The sequence below is a fragment of the Myotis nattereri genome (assembly GCF_964212035.1).
Source record: "Myotis nattereri genome assembly, chromosome: 8".
Lineage (NCBI taxonomy): Eukaryota > Metazoa > Chordata > Mammalia > Chiroptera > Vespertilionidae > Myotis > Myotis nattereri.
This window is the reverse complement of record NC_138083.1, coordinates 9,297,804-9,325,745: the sequence shown is the minus strand read 5'-3', so window position 1 is coordinate 9,325,745 and position 27,942 is coordinate 9,297,804. Positions and strand designations below refer to the sequence as shown.

Genomic DNA, 27,942 nt, shown 5'->3' with positions numbered 1-27,942 from the left:
AGAAGCCAGCAACTCCGAAACTCCAATGGGTACCAAAAAGTCTGAACAAAACCCCATTTAAAAATATATATATTTTTATTAATTTCAGAGAGGAAAGGAGAGTGGGGGAGAGAGAGAGAAACATCAGTGAGAGAGAATCATTGATTGGCTGCCTCCTGCATGCCCCTTGCTGGAGATGGAGCCTGCAACAGGGGCATGTGCCTTGACCGGGAATCAAATCGTGACCTCTTGGTTCATAGGTTGATGCTCAACCACTGAGTCATGCCGGCTGGGTCAAAACCCCGTTTTTTGACCAACATACCAGAAATGAGGCAGTCTAGCAATACAGAAAATAACCGCTGTACGTCAACCAAACCCCACAGAGTGGACGGTAGCCCCACCTAAGGCAAAGGCTGAGGCAGGAACTTCCACAGTGAGCAAAATACTCCCGAGACTCTGCAGTGAGCAAAATGCTGTCCTCTGCCCTCTCAGGTGCTGCGCCTCAGCACTGTGAATTAAACCGACAAAAGACAGGTTAACAGGAGAACAGGTTTCCAAGTTTCATTGATAATTTTCCCTTCATGGGGGCTTCACAGATAAGATGTGAAAATCCAAACATCGGTTAAGTTCAGGGTCATACATACTGTTTTAACAAAGGGTGTAAAATTGTGGGGAAGGGACTAGACAACGGGAAAGTGGGTTTGAGCGCCTCGGCTGGTAAATTATGGGAAGGTGACGAGGAAATGTAGAGCAGGTCAGGGTTGCTGAGTGTGGCTGGTTATACAGACTCCCCTGGTCTCCCTGGTATGAGAGAAGGAAACCTTTATACGTATGCCTGTGTCACACCCTTAGCGGGAAATGGATGGCTTGCTTTTAGGCAGAAAGGGGAGGGGAGAGCTCTTCCTGTGTCTGCTGTTTGTCAGTTGCCTTCAGCTCAAAATAACCCGTATGCCGAAGTAGCACACTTTGGCATGGTGCATTCTGATCCCTTTCAACCCTACCCTGGGGCCCGCTCCACCCACCGGGTGGTGTCTGTGAAGTCCGAGCAGGGAGCCAGGACTCTCATCCTTGCCAGTGCATAACTAGCCCTCCCCATGTGGTGTCAGAGGAGGCCATGTGGTTGCACTTTGGCCCAGCCATAATGAGATGCCCATCCCTGTCCCAAGGGTCGGGGTGGCGGGGAGGTGTCAGAGGAGGCCCCGTGGAGAGTCAGGATTTCCACCCTCGCCCAGTGGTAATGAGACCACACCCCCTGGGTGTCCATGGAGACAGAACTCCCGCCCCTCCCAGCAGTAATGAAGGGCCCCCCTCCCGGCCCCCCAGATCAACAGTTTTTCTGCTTGCTCCAGAGCAGATGCCCTAGCTGACCTGCTGGGGAATCTGAGATCTTGTAGAGCAGAGCTGAGTTGCCCAGGCAAACTCAAGACAACCCAGACATGGCTGCTCATGCATGAACGGGCCCAGCCATGATCAGTGAAGCCAGATCCTAACAGCAGAACTGCCTCTCACCTGTCATAGCCCTGAGACGTGAGAAGTGGTTGTTGTCTAAAGCCACTAAGCTCCAGAGTGATTTGGTATGCAATGGTAGCTAATTGATGAGAAGTTTCACCTGAGACCTGAAGGATGAAAAGGAGGCAGCCCGGTGAACAGCAAGGGGAAGAGAGTTCTGGCAGATTCTTTTATCCTTCATCAGAGAAAAATATAATATTTTGGAGTCTGGCGTGTCATGAGCGAAGCAGGCAGTGACGGGAGATAGGGCCTGCCAAGTAGGCAGGGATCCGATGACACAGGGCCAGGCTATGAAACTGGAAGGTCGTCCTGGTGATTTTGGTTTGGTGATCACCCAGAGACCGTTTCAGGGTCCTTTTGGAAGTCACCATGAGCTCATTTCTTTTTTAATTGCACCCAAGACTTATTGAGTGCACATGACCAAATGACAGTACTCTGCAATGTCGCCCATCATCATTATCTCCACATGCCAGGCACCGGGCCAGGGGCTGGGAGAGGTACTTGTCTGTCTCTGCACACAGGAAAGCGAATCTGGGGACTTGCACGCTGCCATTTCTTCAGTGCTTGGACCAGGACCCAGCACATAGTAGACGCTCAGTAAATATTTGCAAAATGAATGAGTAAATGAAGGAATCAAGATGTGTATTTCCTGGTTCACATGCAGATCACCACTTAGTTGGATGGTACGAGCCAACAACTGCTCTGGAGCACTTTCCAGGCAATACACATCTTTTAAGTGCACTAATTCATCCAAGTCTTACACCAGCTCTCTAGGGAAGATAGTGTTATTACTTCATTTAATTTTTTTAAAAATTTATCTTTATTGCTGAGAGTATTACCAATGTCCTTTTTTTCTCATTGACCACGCCCCTCAGACCTTCACCACACTATTGCCCATGTCCATGGACTATGCATATGTGCATAAAAGATTGTACAGTTAACTCTTGGACAACACGGGTTTGAACTGTGTGGGTCCACTTATAAGCAGATGTTTTTCAATAAATACTGTAAATGTATTTTCCTTATGATTTTTTAAAATATTTTCTTTTCTCTAGCTTAGTTTATTGTAAAAACACAGTATGTAATACATACACATACAAAATATGTGTTAATCAACTCTTTATGTTATTGGTAAGGCTTTTGGTCAACTGTAGGCTGTTAGTAGTTAAGTTTTGGTGGAATTAAAAGTTATACATAGCCATGGCCAATGTGGTTCAGTTGGTTGAACATTGACTCAGGCACTGGAAGGTTGCTGGTTCGATTCCCAGTTAGGGCACATGCACAGATTGCAGGTTCCATTCCTGTCAGGGCATATGTGAGAGGCAACTAATCAATGTTTCGCTCTCACATCAATGTTCCTCTCTCTCTCTCTCTCTTTCTCCATCCCTCTCCCTTCCTTTTTCTAAAATCAATACAAACATATTTAAAAAAATATATACAAACATATATTAAAAAATATATTTAAAAAGTTTATATACAGATTTTCAACTGTTTCTAATCTCTGGATTGTTCAAGGATCAGCTGTATATACAGGCTCATCTATACATAACTGCATCATCATTATGTTTAATAGAATCCTATCTAATAAAAGAGAAACATGGTAATTAGCCGTACCTCTGCTACCCTTCCCATTGGCTAATCAGGGCGATATGCAAATTAACTGCCAGCCAAGATGGCGGCCGGCAGCCAGGCAGCTTGAAGTTAACATGAGGCTTGCTTGCTTCAGTGACGGAGGACTCCAACGTTCCCCGCCTGCCGCTGCCAGCCTCTGAGCTTGCAGTTTGAAACATTGTTACAAATATAGAAGCTAAACAAAACCCCAGAAACCTGCTTTCAGCCAGCCGGGATCTCAGAGCTGGAGTTGAAACAGTGTTTCGATTATAGAACCCAAACAAACCAGATACCTGCTTTCAGCAGCTGAGGCCTAAGAGCTGGAGCCAAGCCTCAGAGCTAAAGCTGGCCCAGAATAAAAAAAGAAAAAAAAGAAAAAAAGGAGCAGTTGGGAGCTTCAGTCACCCACCAGCCTGAAAACAGCCCTCAGCCCCTCACCCAGACTGGCCAGGCACCCCAGTGGGGACCCCCACCCTGATCTAGGACACCCTTCAGGGCAAACCAGCCGGCCCCCACAAGTGCACCAGGCCTCTATCCTATATAGTAAAAGGGTAATATGCCCCCCAGCACTGGGATTAGTGAAGCCACGAGGCCTTCCGGCACCGGGATCAGCATGACAGGGGGCAGCGCCCAAACCCCCTGATCGCCCTATAGCTCTGTGTGTGACAGGGGGCGGGGCCACAACCTCCCTATCCGCCCTGCTCTGTTCGTGACAGGGGAAGGCACCCCAACCCCCTGATCAGCCCTGCTCTGTGCCTGTTAGGGGGGAGCTCCCCAACCCCCTGATCGCCCTGCGGCTCTGTGTGTGACAGGGTGTGGCGCCCCAACCCCCCCCCACCCCCACGGGCCCTGCTCTGTGTGTGACGGGGTAGAGCCATAACCTCCCCATCGGCCGTGCCCTGAGTGTGACAGGGTGAGGCGCCCCAACCCCCTGATCCGCCCTGCTCTGTGTGTGACAGGGGCAATCCCCCAACTCCCCTATCGGCCCTACTCTGTGAGTGACAGGGGGGAGCTCCTCAACCCCCTGATCAGCCCTGCTCTGTGCGTGACAGGGGGGAGCTCCCCAGCCCCCTGATGGGCCCTGCTCTGTGCTTGACAGGGTATGGAGCCCCAACCTCCCTGATGGGCCCTGCTCTGTGAGTGACAGGGGGCAGCGCCCCAACCCCCTGATTGGCCCTGCTCTGTGGGTGACAGGGGGTGGCGCCTCAACCTCCCCATTGACCCTGCCTTGAGTGTGACAGAGGGCGGTGCCCCAAGCCCCCAATCGGCCCTACCCTGAGCGTGACTGAGGGTGGCATCGCAACCTCCTGATCCGCCCTGCTCTGTGTATGACAGGGGGTGGCGCCCCAACTCCCCAATCGGCCCTGCTCTGAGCCTGACCAGGGGCTGCACCTAGGGATTGGGCCTGCCCTCTGCCACCTGGGACCAGGCCTAAGCCAGCAGGTCGTTATCTCCTGAGGGGTCCCAGACTGCGAGAGGGCACAGGCCGGGCCTCTAGTCCTATATAATAAAAGAGTAATATGCAAATTGCCCCTAACAGTGGAACGACCAGGAACAACTGATAGCTATGACGCACACTGACCACCAGGGGACAGATGTTCAGTGCAGGAGCTGCCCCCTGGTGGTCAGGTGCTCCCACAGCGGGAGCTCTGCTCAACCACAAGCCAGGCTGACGGCTGCGAGCACAGTGGCGGTGGCGGGAGCCTCTCCTGCTTCCTCAGCAGTGCTAAGGATGTCTGACTGACGGCTTAGGCCTGCTCCCCGATGGACCTAAGTCAGTAGTTGGACATCCTCCAAGGGCTCCCAGGCTGCCAGAGGGATGTCTGTCTGTCAGCTTAGGCCCGCTCCCTTGGCAGGTGGACATCTCCCAAGGGGTACTGGACTATGAGAGGGCACAGGCTGGGTTGAGGGACCCCCCTTCCCCAGTGCATGAAATTTCATGAACCGGGCCTCTAGTGTTTATATAAACATAGGTGTTTAACAGGCATGGCAAACTCATTATATTCGACCTCAAACTGTCCTTCCCAAATCCTGGTCCTCCTCCAGTCGTGCTCAGTTCATGGAAACACCTTCCTTTCCTTGAGCTAAAGTCTTGGAATCATGCTTGACTCTTGCGTTATCCCCACACCCAGTCCCATCAATAAAGGTATTGGTTCCATCTTTAAAGTATATGTGATTCTGCCCACATCTCCCCTTCCCTACGTCTCTCCTTCCCCATGTCTACCTGACTCAAGTCACCCCCATCACCCCCACATGGATTATTACAGCATCCCCCTAACCAGACACCCTGATCTGCCTCTAGCTCCTCACGTCTACTTAACAGAAACTGGATTATACAGGGTGGGGCAAAAGTAGGTTTACAGTTATGAGCATGCAAAACACAGTTTATTGTTATATTTTTATGTATTATTGTATTATTTCCCATACAAACAACTGTACTAGTAAGCCTACTTTTGCCCCACCCCAATATTACATCCATTAAAAACTCTTCATCGCCCATCCCGTGTCATTCAGAGAAAAAGCCAAAGTGTTTACAAGAAGACCCAGAAGGGCCAGTCTGACCCACTGTCACCACCACTATTTCTGAATTCTCTGGACTCGCTGCCTCCTGTTCATTCTCATGTGCCAGTCATGTTCCCATCTCAAGGCCCATTTGTTGTTTCTTTTGCCTCTAGCCCTCTTGCCCCACATATTCACCCCACTTGCCCCTGCCTCTCTGCGTCTCTTTCAGGTCTTTGCTCAGACACCATCTTCACTCTGAGGACCTCCCTGATCACCCCATTTAACATCAAAATACCCACCGCTGGAATTTCTACCCACTTACCTTGGTTTATTTTTGTTCATGGTGATTAACAGCATAAGATATAATATCTGTGCACTCTAAGACACACACACACACACACACGCGCGCGCGCGCGCACACACACACATGCACACACAAGCATGTATATCTTTTTATTTTTATTTTTTTAAAAATATATTTTATTGATTTTTTTACAGAGAGGAAGGGAGAGGGATAGAGAGTTAGAAGCATCGATGAGAGAGAAACACCGATCAGCTGCCTCCTGCACACCCCCTGCTAGGGATGTGCCCACAACCCAGGTACATGCCCTTGACCGGAATCGAACCTGGGAACCTTCAGTCCACAGGCCGATGCTCTATCCACTGAGCCAAACCAGTTAGGGCCGCATATATATCTTAATAACTTACTGATTGTCTGTAAGGTGAGGGAAGGTAGTGGATTTTCCCCATTTTTCCACAGCCACAGCCTAGTACAGCCGTGGGCAAGCTATGGCCCGCGGGCCGGATCCGGCCCGTTTGAAATGAATAAAACTAAAAAAAAAAAGACCGTACCCTTTTATGTAATGATGTTTACTTTGAATTTATATTAGTTCACACAAACACTCCATCCATGCTTTTGTTCCGGCCCTCCGGTCCAGTTTAAGAACCCATTGTGGCCCTCGAGTTAAAAAGTTTGCCCACCCCTGGCCTAGTACCTCACAGTGCCTGCACATGTAGGCACCCAGGAAATACATGTTGAGTGAATGAAAGAGCAATATCAGCTCCCAAATTTCTGAGTAAAACGCTCATCCAGTGGTTAAATGTCTCTGGCATTTCTCTAGAGTAGTTGTTTTTTCCATCAAGTTAGTTAGACATGGTAAGTAACTAAATAAATACAGGTGTCTCCCCCAAAAATGTATACACACTTTGAATGATTATGAAGTCAGTGTTTATCAACACACAGTTCATTTTCAAAATTTAAAAGAGTCTATAGGAATGAATACTTTTTTGTCAATGCCTTTTTTCAAACTGATGACCGTTCTGGTCCAGGCACTGCTGATAACGCGAAGCAATGGAATATCGAACATCAGGAATCATTTTGTTCGGTATTTGTGTGCCCTCAATTCATCAACTGTTGCCAGTTTGTACCGTAAGCTTTATCTTTTATGTATCGCCATAAAACATCTACTGAATAGTTTTCTTTGTTCAAAGCGTAGTCTGGTTTCACCTATTATTCCAGATCAGTTAAACCTGAAAAGGAGTGCAAATTGAGTTATCCGCTGTGAAAGTGTGTATACATTTTAGGGGACACTCTATATTACTGCTTTGCGCAGTTCTTTTTTAAAAAATATATTTTTTATTGATTTCAGAGAGGAAGGGAGAGATACAGAGATAGAAACATCAATGATGAGAGAGAATCACTGATTGGCTGCCTCCTGCACGTCCCCTTCCTAGGGGGGATCAAGCCGGAAACCCGGGAATGTGCCCTTGGCCAGAATCAAACCTGGGACCCTTTAGTCGGCTGGCTGACGCTCTATCCACTGAGCCAAATAGGCCAGGGCTGCTTTACACAGTCCTGTCCCTCTCCCCTCCTCCTCCGGCGTGTAGACCTGGCGAACAGAGGGCATTGGAGAGAGAAAGGAAAGGACATGTAACTTCTCTTTAGTGAGGGCCCTCTCCATGCTGGTCAGCTTCGTTCCGACCAGAGAAGGATCTTCTGTGTGTGTTGGTGTGGGCCCAAATCCTCAAGCTGCCTATTGAGATACCGAGCTTACGCTGGTTTCTAAGAAATAAAAAACTCAGAAAGAATCTGTGACCTTCTCCCTTTCTTGCTTAAGAGATTCAGATGGAAAGACCTGCTCCAGGAAAGAAATCTTAGCTTATTCCCTTTAGCCTGACCTGAGTTTAGGATGGCAGACAGGAGGGCGCCAGGCAGGGGCCTGGTGGCTGGATCACCCCTTGAGGGAAGCATTTGCCTGCGTATATGTTCTGCTTTCCTCCAACTACCTGCAAAATGCCCATTTCCTTTGTATCTCATCACCCCCTTCCCTTCCTTTGTCCAAAATGACATATATTCCCAATGTTGCCTCATTGTCTTTGTGATTTTCCTGCTCATGTGCATGCCCCATAGACACATGAAAATGTGGTTTTCTCCTGTTGATCCCTGTCTGTTGGTTGAACTGTTAGCCTGGCTAGAGGAACTTACACGGTGGGAGGAAACGTGCTTGTGTTAAGCCCTCACATAGCAAGAACAGTCCTTGAAAGATACTGATTGCATGAGAATTATGCACAATAGCATATTCCTTGTTTGAGCATTACTAACCAATGCATATTTGTGTATTTATAAATGAAGGAAGCAGCAAAATAAGCCGAAGATGGTGGGGAGGGACAAGTTCTTGCAGGTTCTGGAATGTTTTCTCGTGGCTTTAATTTTACCCTAAAGGCAAAAGGCTGCCGCAAAAATGTTTTAAACGGTGGAGTGATGTGGTCAGATTGTAAACGTCACCCCGCGTGTGCTGACGGACATAGACTGAAGGCAGGACACTCTGAAAGTCAGGAGGTGGCTCCGATTAGGGTGCCAGTCCCCAGCAAAGAAGTAAGGATGCTTCTGGCTTAACTAGAAGGTAAAAAGCACAGACTTTGGGGATAGTTGCATGTGGTAAAAGAGAATTTTCAAAAACAGGTAAAATCATGACATAAAGATATAAAGTGCACACGCCAAAGATTCTGCTTAACTCACTGGTTAAATGAGAGAACAAAGCAGAACACTATCATCAGGTCAAAGGGCAGTCGGAGGGACCCACGCTCATAGATTCTGCCCAAAGGAGGTAGAAGAGCTCCATGGGGAGGGGCGTCAAGGGAACCTCTACTGGAAGGAACAGAATTGCATCTTTATGGACTAGAATCACTTTGTGTTTTTAGGAGTTATCAACAATTTAGACTTGAGAATAGCTCCTACAAGCCAGAGGTAGATCACCTGGCAGTGTGTGCTAGAGAATGCATGGTTTTCCAGTCAAAGCATAGATTTCCCCCGTAAGTGTGTTTGCATGTGTGTGTATGTGTGAATGAGGGCCGGTGTGGAAGGATGGACTAGAGCTCACACTCTTTGTATGAGCAGCTGAGCCAAATCTATTGAATGAGCATCTATATAATAAAAGCCTAAGTGACTGTTACGGCGGAACGACCAGAATGACCAGCTGCTATGATGTGCACTGACCACCAGGGGGCAGATGCTTAATGCAGGAGCTGCTCCCTGGTGGTCAGTGCGCTCCCACAGGGGGAGCGCTGCTCAGCCAGAAACTGGGCTCACGGCTGGGGAGCACAGTGGCCGTGGTGGGAGCCTCTCTGGCCTCCACAGCAGCGCTAAGGATCAGCGAGCAGGCGGGTGGTAAGGAGCAAGGGGTCCTGGTCTGCAAGAGGGATGTCTGTCTGCCGGCTTAGGCCTGATCCCCGGGAGTGGGCCTAAGTTGGTAGGCAGACATCCCCTGAGGGGTCCCAGACTGCGAGAGGGCACAGGCCAGGCTGAGGAACCCCATGCCCCTCCCACACCTCCCCCACCAGTGCACAAATTTCCTGCACCGGGCCTCTAGTTTACATTGAAGTAGAAACTGATTTAAAAGCAGGGACAGCCTACTTTTTATGCTTGATAATTTACCAGTAGTATTTTCTGTGGTATAAATACTATTTTACAATGTCATTTTTAATTATGGCAATTTCCAGTGTACAGGTATGCCAGAATTAATTAAACTAGTTGCCTGGAACATTTAGAGTATTTCCAGTTTTTATGCTGAAAAACCCTATTCCCATATGTTTGCATAGTTCCTTAATTATTTCCTCAGGGGCAAATTTCTAAGAATTAATATTTCCAGGTCAAAGGGTAGACATAATTCTGCCTCAGGAAAGGTTGTCCTAATTTACTTCACCATCAGCAAAAGACTGACATAACCACTTTATTGCCTGTGGGGGCTTTTACGGATTTTTAATCCTCTTTATGAAAATTTTATTTTATGATTAATTATCCTGTTTTTTTTTGTTGTTGTTTTTTTTGTTTTTTGTTTTTTTTTTTTTACCTGCAGTGAGTTTAAAATGCACCTTGCTACCTATCTGTGAACCCTTCCTCAAATTAGCATTTCTTTCCTTGCAAATGAAAGGTACACTATGTAAATGATGGGCCTGGAATCATGTTGTTGGCTCATTAAAACGATTTTTTTTTCCTTCATAAAATATAGATTCTGAACCCGCTCGTTATTTTGGTAAGCGCAGTCGGTAGCAGCCAACAAGTTACGATTCAAGGATGCCCAAGGTCTCCTCCTTTTCTATTCTCCATCTGTCGCCTTCTAAAACCCCACAATGACAGTCACTCTTAGGAACAGAAAGTTATAACCTCTCCGTCTCAGAGATCAACCAGGGCACATTCTGACACTGTGAAGGGAGGCGTGTGCAGACGGTGGCAGACGGAGGGAAACTAGCTTCTGGGCTTATGTTTATCTCCCGTTTCTCTCCTGTTAGAGTCTCCTGCTCTTTACTTCCAGCCATCCTCATGCAGCGCCCTGGATGTGGTGTTGGGTCTCAAAGTAACAGAGGAACCCACGGCTCTGGGAGGCGCTGGAGCTCTGGCCAGGCGCCGGGAGCCAGGTGGGCTGGGGTCTGGAGAAGTGACCGGTCCGCCCCAGCGAGTGGCCCGTCCACACCCGCAGGCAGACAGGTAGCCAGATGTAACTGCAATGTAACAAATAAGCACGAGAGGCTGCAGGGCCGGGGGGCAGGCCAAGCAAAACTCAGTTGCAGGAGACATCTTCCCATGTCGCTAGAAACACTGAGCAGGATTGATTGGGTTTCTGGGCCTGAGGGGAGGATACTGAGTACTTCCTCACTTAAGGACAGAGAGTGTGCAACTATTTTAAACGCAGACACTCCTTGCAGATTGCTAAGGCGCCCTGGAGCCCTGGATGAGGTCTTCAGACGCCACTTTCAGAAATCCTCCGCTAAGCCCTCCCGTGCGGTGGGCGCGCGGTGCCAGGGAACCGAACTCGCAAATGGAAATGTCACGCTGAAGTGGCTCGGCTGTAAGCCGGCGTCCAGATGAAAGAGCATATGGTTACAGCGAAACGTCTCCTTTTAGATTGTGTTAAGCATGAAAATAAAACTCTCACAGACGGCTCTGTCCTCAGCATACCCGTGCGCATCCCTAGGAGTGCAGTTTTCTGGGAAAATCCTGGGGTGATGGGTAAGAGCTTGCTCCCCAGAGCCAGGCAGCCCGAGGTTGGAGTCCTGGCTCATTCCCGGCTTCGTGCCCTTGAGTCATGCTTGGTGAACAACCTCCCTGTGGTGTATTTTCTCATTGGAAAGCGGGGATACTGGCGCCTGCCCCCTAGGGTTGTTGGAAGGGTTAATGGGCTAAGGCACCGCACAGGCTCAGCATTCCTCCTGCCCAGCTGAGGCAGGATACTCACATCCTGGAGGAGTATTAAGGTGTTTAGAGAGTAGGTGAAAGGGGGGGAGGGCCTGAGAAGCGAGGCTCACAGTGTTACTAGTATGTGGCTGAGGATATATCTTTGGAGTCGGGGAGAATGCTCTTACTTTCTGGGTAGAGATAGGGGATGCCGACCAAATGGAAACAGTCCCAAGCTCCCTTTTCTTCCAAGCGCACCGTGACTTTAGAGAATAAGACAGCTCTATAAAGCTAATTATACCCAAGGGCACAGGTGGGACGCTGATGTCGGCAGGTGCAGGAGCTCCTCAGGAAAGCCTGGGCATTGGGGTGGAGCAGTGATTCCCCGCAGTGGGGATGGGGGTGGGGTGGGGGCAGAAATGTGGTGGAGGGGCTACAGGGCCAACATTATTTTAAATCCTCACCCGAGGATATTTTTTCCATTGATCTGAGAGTGGAAGGGAGGGAGGAGGGGGAGAGAGAGAAATATCCATCCATGTGAGAGCGACACAACTGGTTGCCTCCCACACGTACCCTGACTGGGGCAGGGAATGGAACTTGCCCTTGATCTGGAATCGAACCCTTGACCCTACGGTCCTTGGGCTGATGCTCTAACCACTGAGAAAAACTGGCCAGGGCCAACATTTTAATATCATTTTATTGAAGTACAAGTTGTGGGAAGATGTGGGATTTTCACCTGGGGCACATTTCTTCCTCTTTCCCCCCCTCCCCCCCACCCCCTTCTGCGGGACATGTCACACTGATTTTTATGTTCATCAAAAGGTGACCTGCGTTTAAACGTTGAGACTTAAGACTTTGGGCCGCAGGTTGGTAAATTGTGGCCCATGGTCCACCTCTGGCCCGGTGCCAGATTTTTAAATGGTTTGATTCGAAGATAGGACAGCATTCACATGCACATGTATTCTATAGCTACTATCATAAGCTTGGTAGTTGCAACAAAGACCAGTGTCATCAAAGATAAAATATTTAGTATCTGGCTCTTTACAGAAAAGATCGAAAGACCTAAATGGTCACATCTTACCTAGCTCTCCTCTTTTCTTGAGCTGACGTAGAGACAGTATGTCATTTTCTTTCAGCAAGAGTTTTGTGATTGAAACTTGCTTCCTGTGGCCTTCATAACTCATGCACCCTTTGGAAGTTTAATTTGTGACTGTTGTTCATATTGGGGCGCACTGCTCATAAAATTAGCAACTCTGAACAAATTCTCAATGGTTCCAGCTGCTTCTTGGCACTGGAAATCTTGGTGAATTTACCAGAATATTCTTTGTGAGGAAAAGCAGCTAATAAACATGTCAGGCATTTGAAATCAGAGCTAAGCAAGTATTCAGGATATCAAGCTTTAAAGAAAGGAAAGAGTAAAAAAATAGTCGAATCATTTAAGGATTGGTGACAATTTAAGGCTGAAAAAATGAGGTATAATAAAACTACCACCAGCAGCAACAGAATACATTCATAAGGAGCATTTTTTTTTTTTGTTAATCCTCATCTGAGGATATTTTCCATTGATTTTTAGAAAGAGAGGAAGGGAGGGGGAGAGACAGAGAGAAACATCGATCTGAGAGAGACACATTGATTGGTTGCCTCCCACACGCGCCCCTGACCAGAGCCCGGCCACAACCGATACGTGCCCTTGATCTGAATCTCGGAATCAAAGCTGGGACCCTTCAGTCCTCAGGCCGACGTTCTAACCATTGGCTGGCAAAACCAGCCAGAGCCATAGGCACATTTTCACGTAAGCACTAAATCTGGCGTTACCCACCAGGACGTCAGGACTGGGTGATGAGCTTGTCTGTCTCAGCTTCCCCCGTGGCTTGTGTGGATGGGCTTATCCGAATCTGGGCCTTCGAAGATCTTCATAAAAGCCGCATGTTCTTGGATTGCGCAGCCTCATCGGTCCCTAACGGTGCATTCACCTTCAGCAGGGGTTCGCCCGTGGGGGACGTTTGGCAGCGTCTGCAGACAATTTTGGTTGTCAGTGAAGTTGGGGAGCTTGTTCCTGGCATTCAGGGCAGAGGCCATGAGCTAGGAAGCATCCTACACCCCACAGTGCACAGGACAGCCCCCCAGTACATAAAACTATGTTGCCTAAAATGTCAACAGTGCCAAGACTGAGAAATCCTGGTGCATAGGGGGAGGTGGGATTTCTCAACATGAAAACTATCATCATCAAATTCTCTAGCAGCGTATTTATTGTTAGGCTCACCTGCTCTTTGTGGCCAGTGACACTGCTCTTTCCTATTGTCTAGGATTTAAAAATTTTAGTTAAAAACTCTTTTGAAAGGAAATTGTTAATTGAAAATCATATGTTGTTTAAAATAGGAAGGGGATGATTGAATGAATGAATTTTAAGAAAAACTACTGTGCTGAACAATTAAGTGAATGACATTATTCTCAGATTGTCACCCTTTTAATTTTTTAACAATGTCAGCATTAACCGTCTCCTCTCCATGTGTTATGTTCACTGAATCCCGTGTCCTGTTTCATTTTTCTCTAAACAATATTGACATGTTTAGGTTTTTAAAAAAAATTAAACTTAATGGGATGACATTGGTTAATAGGGTCATATAAGTTTCGAGTGTACATTTTGAGTCTACAGACCTGTCTATTGCATTGTGTGCCCACCACCCAGAGTTAAGTCATCTCCATCACCGTCTGTTTGACCCCCTTTATCCTTTACTAACCACTCCCCTTCCCTTTGGTAACCACCACACTGTTGTCTGTCTGTGTCTCTGAGTTTCAGTTTTATAGCCCACATCAGGATACGTTTCTAATCCTTTGGTCCTGCGTGGCTTTTCTCATGTTCTTAGGACAGAAAGTGCATGGCAGGTGAAACTGGGAGTTGACTCTACTGAACAGATTAACGTTTCACTGTCAAGGCCTCCCTCAAACTCAAGCTGCCCCTCACCTGCCCCTGGGGCCACTTATGGGAAAACACACCCAGGGGCCCTCGTTCTGGAGCGTTGTTGGGTTGTGGAGCTCTGTGTGGGCAGCCCCAGAGGGAAGCGTGGTATTGTCTGAAAGTCTTTATGAATATTTATGGATGGGCTTGCAAATTACAAACAGCACACTTGTAGAATGAGTTCAAGAGCCACTGTGTCTGGCTCCACCCCAGGAGGCTGTGATTCAGTAGACTTGGCTCATCTCTAGGACTATGCACATTTTGCAGTTACCTTCAGCGATGTGGGGCCAACTCTGAGAGTCGCTGATGTGTGAGGTCTGACAGAATAGAGGGATGCCTTGACAGCGGTCTTCCCTCTGAACTTTGCAGTGTCGAGTTTTGTACGATGTGTTTGTATGTTTTGAACTGCCTTCTCATAACCCAGATTTTGGTTTGCTTTATCTTCTGATGAACTAATGTTTTCATCTACTCCATCTTGACTTCCTGGCCAGTGGGTACAAGCAATGTTGCATGTGAATGTGTATGATCATACGTTTGCAGTTATTGTATTATAACATGGCAATTTGCCCCCACTACTTAAAAAAACAAAAGAAACACCAACTAAAAAGAGAAACAAAAATCCCCTAAACTTAATACAGAAGTGTGGATGGAAATCATTCGACATACTGAAATTCAGGAATTGTCAGTTGGCACTCAACAGCCTTTGGACATAAGCCAGGAAAATAACTGGTTCAATTGTAGAGAAAATGAACAACAACCAAAAAGGTTAGAAATGCTATCATTTTGGGTGTAAAAATTGAGGCATAATTAGCAATCTTAAGCTACCTAACTCAGTGACAATAATTTTTTTTCAGTAGTGGCATATTTTTCGCATACCTTTAGCATGCTCGATTTCTAACACATTTTCTGGGGCGTGTACAAAAGAAAGTAGTTGCCAATAATAGAATGACAGTGAAAAACCCATTTTCCACACCTTTTATTTGAACAATCAGAGTGACAGTCATTCCCACTGTAATTGCAGTCCTCCTGTGGTTGTCAGATTTTAAGGGAGCCTGTTATTCAGACATAAGCGAGATGTTGGTAGGACTTCTTTTTGCCAACCACAGTACTGAGAATGTTTATTTTCCTGGTTGAGTCTTCATCCTAAAAGGGGTGATTGAACTCTTACCCATGGTTCTTGCAACTTGACTTCTTGAAGTTACTTGGTCTAGAGCAGTGGTTCTCAACCTTCTGGCCCTTTAAATACAGTTCCTCAAGTTGTGACCCAACCATAAAATTATTTTCGTTGCTACTTCATAACTGTAATGTTGCTACTGTTATGAATCTTAATGTAAATACCTGATATGCAGGATAGTCTTAGGCGACCCCTGTAAAAGGGGTCACGACCCACAGGTTGAGAACCGCTGGTCTAGTGGCTAATTGGACTGTGGTCTGACAGCAGGACAAGTAGGACTGGTGAAGAGTGTAGATGGCTGTCATTAGCTTAGGCCAGTGATGGCGAACCTCTGACATGCGAACTCATTTTTTGGGTTGATTTTTCTTTGTTAAATGGCATTTAAATATATAAAATAAATATCAAAAATATAAGTCTTTGTTTTACTATGGTTGCAAATATCAAAAAAATTCTATATGTGCCATGGCACCAGAGTTAAGTTAGGGTTTTTCAAAATGCTGACATGCCAAGCTCAAAAGGTTCGCTATCACTGGCTTAGGCTCTAATTTTAAGATCCTGATTAAATTTCTCCACATTTTTTCACCTAAAATTTTTTGAGTGTTTTTTTTTTTTTTGAGTGTTTTTTGAGTGAGATAATTGTAGTTTCACATTCAGTGGTAATAAATATTACCCAAAGATTCTGAACCTTTACCCAGTTTCCCTGGTGGTAGCATCTTCAACATCACAGTGCATATTATAACCAGGATATTGGCATTATAACAGTCAAGATAGTATAATTGGAGTGGCTCAGTAGTTGAGCATTGACCTATGAACCAGGAGGTCACGGTTTGATTCCCCATCAGGACACATGCCCAGGTTGTGGCCTCGATCCTCTTTGGTGGCCAATCAATGATTCTCTCTCATAATTGATGTTTCTATCTCTCCCTTCCTCTCTGAAACCAATAAAAATATTAAAACAAAAAGAAAAAGAAAAAATCCAAGATACAGGACAATCCCCTCCCCGCAAGGATTCCTCAGTTACCCTTTTATAGACACACCCTTCTGCCCCCAATTCGTAACTCCTAACAACCACTACTCTGTTTTCTACATTTTTGTCATTTTAAGAATTCTAGAAATGCACATATACAGTAAGCAGCCTTCCTTTGGGTTTTTTCCCCTCCCACCCCCCAGCATAAGTCTCTGAAGATTCATTCAAATTGCTGCAGTATTTTTTTTTAATATATTTTTTTGATTTTTTTACAGAGAGGAAGGGAGAGGGATAGAGAGTTAGAAACATCGATGAGACAGAAACATCGATCAGCTGCCTCCTGCACACTCCCTACTGGGGATGTGCCCACAACCAAAGTACATACCCTTGACCGGAATTGAACCTGGGACCCTTGAATCCTCTGGCTGACACTCTATCCACTGAGCCAAACCGGTTAGGGCTGCTGCAGTATTAATAGTTCATTTGGCCCCTAAACTAGGGGCCCAGTGCACGAATTCATGCACCTTGAAAGGAACTCTGGGCCACAAGGCTGCAGTGGACACAGGGGCAGGTCTTGGCCCATCCTCCACGCCCCTGCACACCAAGGCTCCCGGTCCCCTGTCTGCCCGCACGAGCAGCGAGTGGGGCTGGTGCTGTCAGCAGGTACAAGTGGCGGCGGCTGCTGCCTCGATTGCCCCACAGGAGTAGGGGGAGGTGGAGAAGCCCTGAGTGACGATCAGGGCCCACAGTTGCCACTTGCACCTGCTGACGGTGCCGAGTGATTGGGACTGGAGCTGGGCGCCTGCAGCGGGTGCGAGTAGTGGCTCTGGCGCTGGCTGCGGGTGCGAGTGGTGCTGCCAACCCTGATCACTCCTCAGGAGCAAGGGGAGGTGGAGAAGCCCTCAGGGGTGATTGGGGCCAGCAGCCACCACTCGCACCCACTGCCAGTGCCTAGAAATTGGCACTGGGTGACAGCAGCGGGTGCGAGTGGGGTCGGTGCCGGCAACAGGTGTGAATGCCCTGCAGGACCATGGCGCGCAGGAGCAAAGAATTTTTAGTAACCACCAGAGGCTTGCCCTGATGACAGCAACTGGCACCCCACCTTGGTCTGGCACCCCCGCTCACCTGTTCCACCATCCTGCCACAGCCAATGTCTGCAATGTTCCCCGTGCACCCCCCAGTGGTCAGTGCACGTCATAGTGACTGGTTGTTCAGTTGATCCCCAGCTCGGTCTATTTGCATATTAGGGTTTTATATATATAGACTAGAAGCCCAGTCCACAAATTCATGCACAGTTGGCGTCTGGCCAGCCTGGCCCCAATCGGGGCAGATCAGGGCCAGGCCTGTCGGGAGGAGGAGATGGTGGGAGATTGGCCAGCCGGCCCACCCCAGTTGGGGCTCCATCAGGGCCAGGCCGGCTGGGGGGAGGGGCCACAGTGATTGGCCCTGGGCCCAGCCCCTGATTGGGTGGGGGGGGGGGGCAATTGAGGGCAGGGCCAGCTGTGGGGAGGGGCTGTGGGCGGTGGGCCGGCTGGCCCCACCCCTGAATGTGGTGGTGGGGGGGCGATCGGGGGTCAGCGGCTCTGGGGAGGGCCTGTGGGAGGTTGGCCAGCCAGCCCCACCCCTGATTGGGGAGGGGGGGGCTGATTGGAGGCAGAACTGGCTCGGGGGAGGGGCTGTGGGATGATGGGGTGGTTGGAGCCCATTGTGGGTGGGGCTGGCCAGGGGGAGGTGCCTCAGGAGGTTGGCCCGCCAGCCCCACCTCTGATCTGGTGGTTTACTAGCTGCAGTGGGCATCATAGCGACCGGTTGTTCAGGTTTCCAGTTTATATATATATATATATATATATATATATATATATATATATATATATATATATATATAATACTGTATGATATGGATATAAACCATTTACCCATTGAAGGGTATGTGTGTTGCTTCCAGTTTTGCATGGATAGAAATAAAGCATTCAAGAACATTCCTGCTCAGATTTGTGGGGAGTTTGCGTTTCTCTGGGATTGATTCCTAAGAGTGCTACTGCTGGTCGTATATTGCTTTGTTAGCTTTTTAAAGAAACAGCCAAGCTGTGTTTCAGAATGGCTGTCCCAGTTTACATGTCCACCAGCAACATATGAGTGATCCAATTTCTCTGCACCCCTGTCAGCATTTGGTGGTGGTGGTATTATTATTATTACTGTTATTTATTCTAGGTAGTCTGATTGGGGTATATTGCTATGTCATTGTGATTTTAATTAACATGGCTAATGATGTGGAATGTCTTTCATGAGCTACTCAATTAGCTGTGTCTCCTCTTTGGTGAAATGTCTGTTCATGCCTTTTTGGTCCATTTTGTAATTGGAGTGTTTCTTTAAAAAATAGATATATATATGAGAGAGAAAGAGAGATTGATTTCAGAGAGAGAGAGAGAAACATCAGTGATGAGAGAGAACCATCGATCATTTGCCTCCTGCACACCCCCTACTGGGGATTGAGCCTGCAACCAGGGCATGTGCCCTGACTGGGAATCAAACCGTGACCTCCTGATTCATAGATGCTCATCCACTGAGCCACGCTGACTGTGCTGGAGTTTCTTTACTGTGGAGATTTGTGAGCTCCTTCTGTACTGTAGGTTCCAGGCCTTGGTCAGATATGTGGTTTGCAGATGCTTTCTCCCGGTCTGTAGCTTGTCTTTTCATCTGCTTGGCAGGGCTTTCCACAGAGCACAAGTCTTCTGTTTTGATCAGGCTCCACTGGGCAAGTTTTTCTTTTATGGATTGTGCTTTTGATATGAAGTCCAAGAACTCTTTGTTCAGACCATAATCCCAAACATTTTCTTCTTTCTTTCCCTAAAAGTTTTATAGTTTTGGTTCATATTTAAGTCCACTTTGAGTTATTTTTTTGTATAAGATAGGTGTTTTAAATTAATGTATTTGTTTTCCCCTATGGATGGTCAGTTATTCTAATATCATTTGTGTAAGACTACCTTTCTCCATTGAGTTACTTTTCCACTTTTGTCTCCATGTTATAGCCATTGATAGGCCAATGACTGTGAAAGGTAAAAGCCAAAATAATTTATTTTAATTACTATATTGTTTTATGATACCTCTGGATATTTGAGAGGCTCTCTCTTTTTTGACTACCAATGAGGTCTTTAAACTGTATCGGACCCATGATTCCCATTAGAGCATGTGCTGTGAATGCCTGTATTATTTGAAATGATTGAGATTTTTATCTCTGGGACTTTTTTGCTAAATATTTCTACTGATACTGTTATCAAAACATGAATAAATTCGCCTTCGAATACTTCTTTTCTTTTGATTCCAGTAATTGTCAGAATGACATAATGCACCCATTGTGGAAACATTTTTTTTTTTTTAAATTTTATTTTCCAGTGCAACATCGCTTTTATGGATTCTGGTCATTTCACAGGTGAAAAGATCAACAAGGAAACCTTTAAATGCAAATGTCATTACATCATACCTGAGTCTGTGGTGTTGCTGAATCCAGCCTCTGTATTTTCTTCCAGATTTATCAGCGATGCTGGTTAGTATTCAAGAAGGCCTCCAGCAAAGGCCCCAAGAGACTGGAGAAATTTTCTGATGAACGCGCTGCGTATTTTAGGTGTTACCATAAGGTAGGATCGATTGCTCTGGCTTTCCAGTTCATCTGTTCACAAGTAGGTAACTCAAGTTCATTGACTCTGAAAACCTCTCCTGATTATTTGACCAAGGTATAAATAATCATTTTTCCAAGCACAAAGCATCTCTAAAGTAATATCTACTTGCTAATTGTTTAAAAGACTTGTTGCTTTCCAATCCCATGTTTTGTAAATTTTCAATTGCGTAGTAGACCGCACTTCCAACAACAGAGCCTTGGGAGTAAGGATTGGATTGCATGGAATGTAGCCCAGTGCCTGATGCAGAATAGATCCTCATACAAGAACCTCAGTTTCTCCTAATCTGCAGTGTATTCCCTCCAATGTGTTGTTTATTAGTGTTATGTCATTCTTTATTTCCAACTGTTTTTTTTTCATAGCTACTATATCTTTTTTTTCATGCTGTTGATCATCTTTAACATCATACTCTGAACTCTGTTACAGGTAAATTTCTTATCTCTGCTTCATTTATCTTTTTCTGGAGAATTCTCTTGTTCTTTCATTTGGGTGTTTTTTCTTTGTTTCCTCCTTTTGGCTATCTGTTTGGGTTTGTGACTATGTACCAGGTAGATCCTCTATGCCTCTCAAACTCTAGTGCAGGACAGTGTCCAACACTGTTTCTAATTAGATCAGGCAAAGACTCAAAGTCTCCAGAGAACACCTCTACCTACACACTAATAGGATTCAGACTTGAATTGCCCCCTCCCTTCTAGGCAATGGTCCTGAGATTTGGCGAGAGTTTTTTTTTTTTTCCACAGGGTGGGACAGTGGCTTCTGAGTAGCCTTTGGGGCTGGGAGGCTAGAAAACAGGTCATAGGTAGAGGAGGAGGAAGTCCTGTCCATTCATTTATTTCTTTAAGTTTGAGGACTAAATTTAATTCAGACGTCCAGTTTTCCTAGCAGTAGTAGTGAGACTTCCTTACTAAAAATAATAAATAATTGTATGTTAAAATGCTTCATTCAGGAGTAGAAATTTAAGGTAATTCAAGATATATTTACTAATTAGATTCACAAATTAGGCACCTCTTTCCCTCCACATGGTGATATTTTTCATAGTCCCTGTTATCAGGCAGCCTATGTATCTTCCCTTTCCGTGAAAATGTAAAAGCATATGGGATTGCTTCTTTTCCCCAAGGCTCTGATTATTCCCATGCTGGGAAATACTACTCTTCTGACTATGGAGGAACCATGCTTATGTTTATGGTAGAACATTTTAGTTGTGTTGGTTTTCCATATTGAAGACTCTTATTCTTATTTGGTGAGAAATTACCAGGGGGCTGCTTGCCATCTAAAACGTTATGTGAAACCAGTAGATCCATCAGCATGGGAATCTAGCTATGAGGGAAAGTGAATAATCTTTCTTTTCGTGCAAATTCTCCTAAAGTGGCAACTTCATAACATCTGATTAAGGGCCCATGTTGACAATTTGGTCTATATACAGCAAATTACTATGGTAATTTGTCATAGCAGCCTGAGCAGACTAAGATACCAGCAGACTCTTGTTCTGTCTGGTCTCTGATGTCCGTCAGTCCTTCCTTGTTTTCGTTGAGTCCTGCATACATCTGGAAACACCTGAGTCTTCACAGTCCCCTCTACCTGTCTTCCATGATGTAGAAAAATAAATGGTCTCTGCTTTGCTTGCAGACCTACACGTGCCTAAGAGAAGAAAGAGGACAAGCAAGGAATACTGCAGAGAAACCTCCCCACCCCACCCCACCAGCATGTGGGGCTGGCTCTGGTCAATATGCATAGTGACTCCAAACACTCCTCACACTCCCTGTTGTTACTGCAGTGGTCCCAGCCCCTGGGCTGCCTAATTCCCAGCCCCTAGACCAGGGGTGGGCAAACTTTTTGACTCGAGGGCCACAATGGGTTCTTAAACTGGACTCAGAAGAAGGAGCTGCGGCCGTGTTTCCCGACACTGCCAGGTTAACACTGCTGCTGGTGAAGGAGCGGAGGGGAGAGCAAGAGAACCCTCCAGCCGAATGGGCCGGATCCGGCCTGCGGGCCGTAGTTTGCCCACGGCTGCTCTAGAGTCTGTTAGAAACAAACGGCAATCACATCATAATACCCAGCTCCACACCCTCACCGAGTCCTTCTAATGGACTCACAATCACAATCTGCCTCCCTGTGGCCTATTTAACCTCATCGGCTCAGCTTCCCCAATCCCACTTTCCTCGGCTCTGGGCACACTGGGCCCCTTGCTTTCCCTGGGGCGGGCCAACCACAGTCCTGCCTTTGAATTTGTTTTTCCCTTTCCTTGGAATACTGTCCCCACAAATATCCACAGAGCTCATTGCCTTACTTTGCTCAGGTCATTGCTTACATTTTCTCAAAGTGAAGCCATTTCTTGACTCCATGATTTAAAATGGGGTCCTTTGACACCCCCCCCCATCTCACTTTACTTTTCTCTTGAGCACTTATCACTACATATGTACTTAGTACTTGGTTGTTTCTTATTGTCTTCACCACTGGACCATCCTAAAGTAAGGTCCACAAGGGTAGAGTTTTTGGGCATGGGGTTAGGTGTGGTTCTCTATTAGTTAGCAGAGCCTAACACACAGTAGGCACTTTGAACAGCATTGTTTGGGAAGCAGTGAGCATTGTCAACTCATGGAATACAATAGATGCCTTTGTGCTAAACTTTTAGTTCACTTTCCAGAAGACAAAAAAATCTGTACTTAAGACATGTGAAGCCAGGAGCAGGGATTTTGATCTGGAGGAAATGGGATGAGTGATGACAGGGGCGAGGAAGCCAGGATTGGGAAGTTGTCTGGGGACAGACTCAAAGGGAAGACCGAAGTGGACTGGTAGTTCCCCTTTGAATGTGGAGCAAGCAAGGGGAGATTGAGGACAAGCTTGCCCTATTTCAGACTTCTACCTGCTGGCTTTGGACTTTAATATGTAAATCTGCGAGGAATGTGGTAAGCCAATTCCCTTTCATCTCTAATAACCATTAACCAGAGTTCAAAGCATTAGAGGGAAGAATTATCTACATCAAGCCTCCAAGCCCTGGATGAGTTCCTGCCGCCGATTCTTCCTTCCTGTTCTTTCAGATCTGATACATTCAGTATTAATCTCTCAGGGGCATAAAAACGCTGAAGTGACTCCGAGATATGCATTTTTTAAAATCTAAATGCTGTGTAATTTATGAATCTTGATAATAACAGGCTGGGGGTTATACGTAGCACACCGTGACCTGATTTCAGAGTTCATGTGGCTCTAAATGAGGCCATTGCCGAGAGAAATGAGGGCTCGTGCATTCTGCTATTTGGTCAGTGCAGGGGCGGTGGGACCTAGGCAGGCATACCTTTCCTCTAGGAAATCGGTAGCCTTTCTGAGAACACGGTGCTGCTGTCGTGTCCCTTTAAAAGATATTACTAAGGAAAAAATGCCAGTTTTGCACAGGAGCCTTCTTAGAAGTTTTACAACAAGAGATTGGCTGTAGACTTTTAAAAGTTGGTGGCTTCCTCACTGCACATGTAGCTAACGGTGCTCTCGTGCGAAAATGGGAAGGTAAATATATGAATAATGCACATACAGAGCAGTTCATTTTCCATTCCTTTACCTCGTCCCGGAGCGCCCGCCAGCACTCAGCTGTCAGAGCGGCTGTGAGCTTGATGAAGTGTAATTGCAACCGTGGGAAGGCGCCAGTGGCTTTAAATAGAGTTCCTCCCGTTAGACACAAGTCCACTGTTTTTACTCCGGAAATCAGAGCCCTTCACTCTCACCCGAAGGGGCTGAGCGCTTCCCTGCGTAGTTTCCTTTTTTGTGCCGAGGGACTATTGGGAAGGGGTCTGAGTGGAAGGAAGACCAAAGCACATGGTGTGGGGCGCCTGCCGGCCCGGGTTTGGGACCCAGCTTTCTAACCCTGCCTTTGCTCCTTCAAGCGTCTTCGCTTCTGTGTAACGTGACCCCCAAGGCAGGTCATATCACAGCTTCTCCACGTCACTGTGGGATCCAGTTCACCTTGGACCAGAGGATGAAACCCAACAATTTCTCTCGTATAAGCGTTTCCCTAATTTTGCGCCGGAGGGTGCGGCAGAGGCGAGTTCCGGGAGCACCAGGTTCTGTGGCCACGGTTGGGGGACGGCTGCTTTTCCTTCCCATTCCTGAGATGCCCAGCCCACGGGAGTTTATGGAGACTTGGGGGCGGGGGGCCTGTTATGGAGGCTCGGGGAGTCCTGCTGTTAGGAGAGCAGAGCCACGGTAAGGCAGCGCTTCCAAAAGCGGTTGCCTGTGGAGCCATCGTTTTTATGAAGTCACGTATTCCGGGGAACAAGCACATCTCACTCTAAGGAACCCCGTCTTGAGTGCCGCTTTGGGGGTCACCTTGTTTACTAAAGTCCGCTGGGCCCATTGTTATTTCAGCAAATAGGAGGGGTCTTCCCGCTCCACCGAAATCAGAGGGTCCACTTGTACATCGAAGGCTAAATGCGAATGGCTTTGTGAAATGGAACCTCTAACTGCGGGGACGGGGCCATGGTTACCTTCGTCGTTCCGCCTGACCTTTCAGGCTCCTGGTTCCCTTGGTCGGTCCTTCCTTAGTGACCAGGGCACGCCCCCGGGTCCCAGGCTTCACATGTTGCTCTTGTTTCTGCAAAAGTAGGATTCCGGTTCCTCCCAGGGAGCCAACGTCCTGGCATCATTTCTGGAGAAGTCTACCGGCTTATCTTTCCCAGTGACTCGTTCCTTTTTACGCGTTTCTTCCTCCTCTAAAGCATGTCCTCTTCTGATGTAGCTGTCTCCATCTTTTCAAAATCTTGAAATACAGCACCGACTCTTCTCTCAATGACTCCCAGTACTTTGGTTTTTATTATTATGATGGATAAAGCTGCTGTGAACATTCGTGTACATATTGTTGTATGAATATAAATTTTTATTTCTCTGGGATAAAATCCCAAGAGTGAAACTGCTGGGTCATACGGTGGCTCCATGCCTACTTTTACGAGAAGCTGTCAGACTGTTACAAAGCGGCTGCACCATTTTACATTCCCACCAGCAGTGCTTGAGGGACCCAGTTTCTCCACATCTTCGCCAGCTTTGGGTGCTGTCACTTTTTTTAAAAATTTTAGTCTTGCTGATAGTGAGATCTCATTGGGATTTTAATTTGCATCCCCTAATGGCTGGCTGATGATATTGAACATATTCTCATGTACTTATTTGCCCGCTTTATCTCTTTTTCGGTGAAATATGTTCTTTACCTATTTTTAACTGTATTTTTTACTATTAAGTTTGGCAGATTTTTAAAAAAATAAAATTTATATACTAGTCTCTTGGCAGATATGTGGTTGCAAATATTTTCTCCCATTCTATAGCTTATCTTTTCATTATTTTAACAGGGTCTTTTGCAGAACAAAAGTTTTAATTTTGATGTGATCCTGTATTTGAATTGTTACTTTTATGAATCATGCTTTTGGTGCCAACTTAAGCACTCTTTGCTTAGCCTTGGGTCCTGAATAATTTCTCCCAGTTTTTAAAGAGTATGTTTTTATTGATTTTAGAGAGGAAGGGAGAAGGAGAGAGAAATAGGAACATCAGTGATGAGAGAAAACCACTGATTGGCCGCCCTCCTCACGTCCCTGACTGGGGATCGAGCCCACAACCCCGGCATGTGCCCTGACCGGGAATCAAACCATGACCTCCTGGTTCATGGGTCGATGCTGAACCACTGAGCAACATTGGCCAGGCTCTCCCAGTTTTATTATTAAAAAACTTTTAAACATTTATAGTTTTATATTTTACATTTAAGTCCATGATTCATTTTGAGTTTAACTTTTGTACAGAGTATGAGATGTGGAATGAGTGTCACTCTTTTTGCCTATGGATGTCTACTTATTCTAATACCATTTGTTGAAAACCAGTTATTCTTTCCCCATTGAATTGCTTTTGTACCTATCTCAAAAATTATTTGGACATATTAGCTTCGGTCTATCCCTAGATCCTCTATTCTTTTCCATTGAGCTATGTATCTTTCTACTGATATCATAGTTGGTTACTGTAGATATAATCCTTAATATTGGGTAGAATGATTTCTTTAATTTTATTCTCTTTTTAAAGGTTTTTTTAGTTATTCTAGTGCCTCCCTTTCCATAAAATTCTAAAATAAGCTTGTATGTCTACAGAAAACCCATGTTAGGCTTTTGAAAAGAATGACATTCAAACTATAGATCAAAGTGTGGGAGAACTGACATGTTGTCTATGTTGAGTTTTTCAATTCATGAACATGGTATGTCACTCCATTTATTTGAATATTTGATTTCTTTCATCAGCATTTGTAATGTTCAGTCTCCATATCCTGCACATGTTTTAAGCTTATACTTAATTATTTTATTTAGTTTGGATTAAATTTAAAGCCCTTTGGGATTAAGTGCTTACTTTGTATAAGTCACTTTTGGCCTATAATTTGATAAAACAGTCATCTTGTGTAAATTATTTTTTTTTTTCCAATCCCTTCATTATTTGACTAATTATTCGAAGTGGTTAGTTTTCCTTGCATTTTGGAAAGAGCCTCATTTGTTTAAAGGTTTATGAAAATTTCATCTGTTTCCTCTGTCACTGGTCTATACGTGTGTTTGACTTAAGCACACACATACGTGTGGAAAAATAAGAAGGCCAAAACGAAAACAAATTTCACCTACAAAGTTCATTGACTGCAAATTCCTTTTCCTCCATTTACACTTATTTCTTACATGAATTTAAGACCTTGTATCCCCAGGGCTGTTTCTACGCTATCTTATCTTTGTGTGGAAACACTTGGCTATAATCTAAGTGCACACAGAAGCTCTGTGTAAATGATGTCAAAGGCAAGTTAGTGAGAAATTAGTCAGTGGCTTCTGGTTTGAGAGAAATCACAGAGTACTGTGGGCCAGGTGAGTTACTGGTCAAGGACTTGTGTTGACAAAGAATAGAGAGCCACTCACCTCACTTTGAAATATTTTACAGGATTTTTTTCCTCTTCACTCTTCTTAGTCTTTAAATTATAAGCATCACATCTGTTCCTTTTAACCAGTTTAAACAATTCTGAAGTGTACTGAGTACAATGAAAGGAAATGATGGCCCTACCCTTGGTCCTCAGGAAAAAAAAATACTATTAGATCGATGTGCACTTTTCAGACTGTTTTCTCTGTTTATACAAATAGAATCAGTGTCATATGTAGGTGCTATTTTTAGAGCAGGAATGGAGTCATTCATTGCATACTGTCTGCTCTTGTGTCAGAAGACCATAATTACAGATTTCCCCTGGATACTTGGGTGGGTCTGTAGCTCTTACGTAACTTTCAGTAGTCATTTCTTTCACAGTCAGAATATTATGGTTCATGAGATAAATTAAATGGTCACATCAATTATGCCAGTCCCCTTTCCCTCCAAGCCAATAATCAGTGGCTTATTAATGACACCTCATTAATTTCAGTTCTAGAGTACTCTTTAATATTTGATATACCGTGATCTGTTTAACAAATACCCAAATCGATGGATAAAATGGTTTCTAATTTTTTGCTAATATAAATTTAATTATGATGAAGAACTTGTGCCTCTGTCTTTGATGTGCTCATGCTAATCTTTTTGGAAGAAAAAGCTGTGCAATTGCCAGGGAATATCCCACACCTTCCAACTTTTTGTAGCTACTGCCAAATTGTGCCCAGATAGGCAATATAAAAGCACCCCAACCCCCGCAGAGATCCTAGGAGAGCGCCCTTCACCCCAGACTCCATTCTCTGCATACATTTCAGATGCAGGCTTCTCATTTAAGAGCCTTTTAATTTTAAGGGAGACACAGTGAAGGAGTTATTTCGGTTATTTCACATGTGCAAATTAAGGCCCACTCTTCAGGGAGACAGTTCGCATGGATGATTGAGGCCCTGGGCCAGTTTATTTTAGTGACCAGTGGCCTGTAGCTATTTGGGGAAAGAA

The 27,942-nt window shown here is 45.7% G+C and overlaps 1 protein-coding gene across 4 annotated transcripts in view; it reads left to right on the top strand.

Moving 5' to 3' along the window:
• The window catches only part of DOK5 (docking protein 5), a 134,038-nt gene that overhangs the window by 46,543 nt on the left and 59,553 nt on the right, over positions 1-27,942 (top strand). For 3 of the 4 annotated variants that reach the window (XM_081097122.1, XM_081097121.1, XM_081097123.1), the window contains exon 2: positions 19,900-20,007. In XM_081097122.1, the coding sequence (XP_080953248.1) occupies positions 19,900-20,007 (108 nt within the window). The remainder of the gene's footprint in view (positions 1-19,899; positions 20,008-27,942) is intronic. The other variant, XM_081097124.1, reaches the window with a different exon arrangement.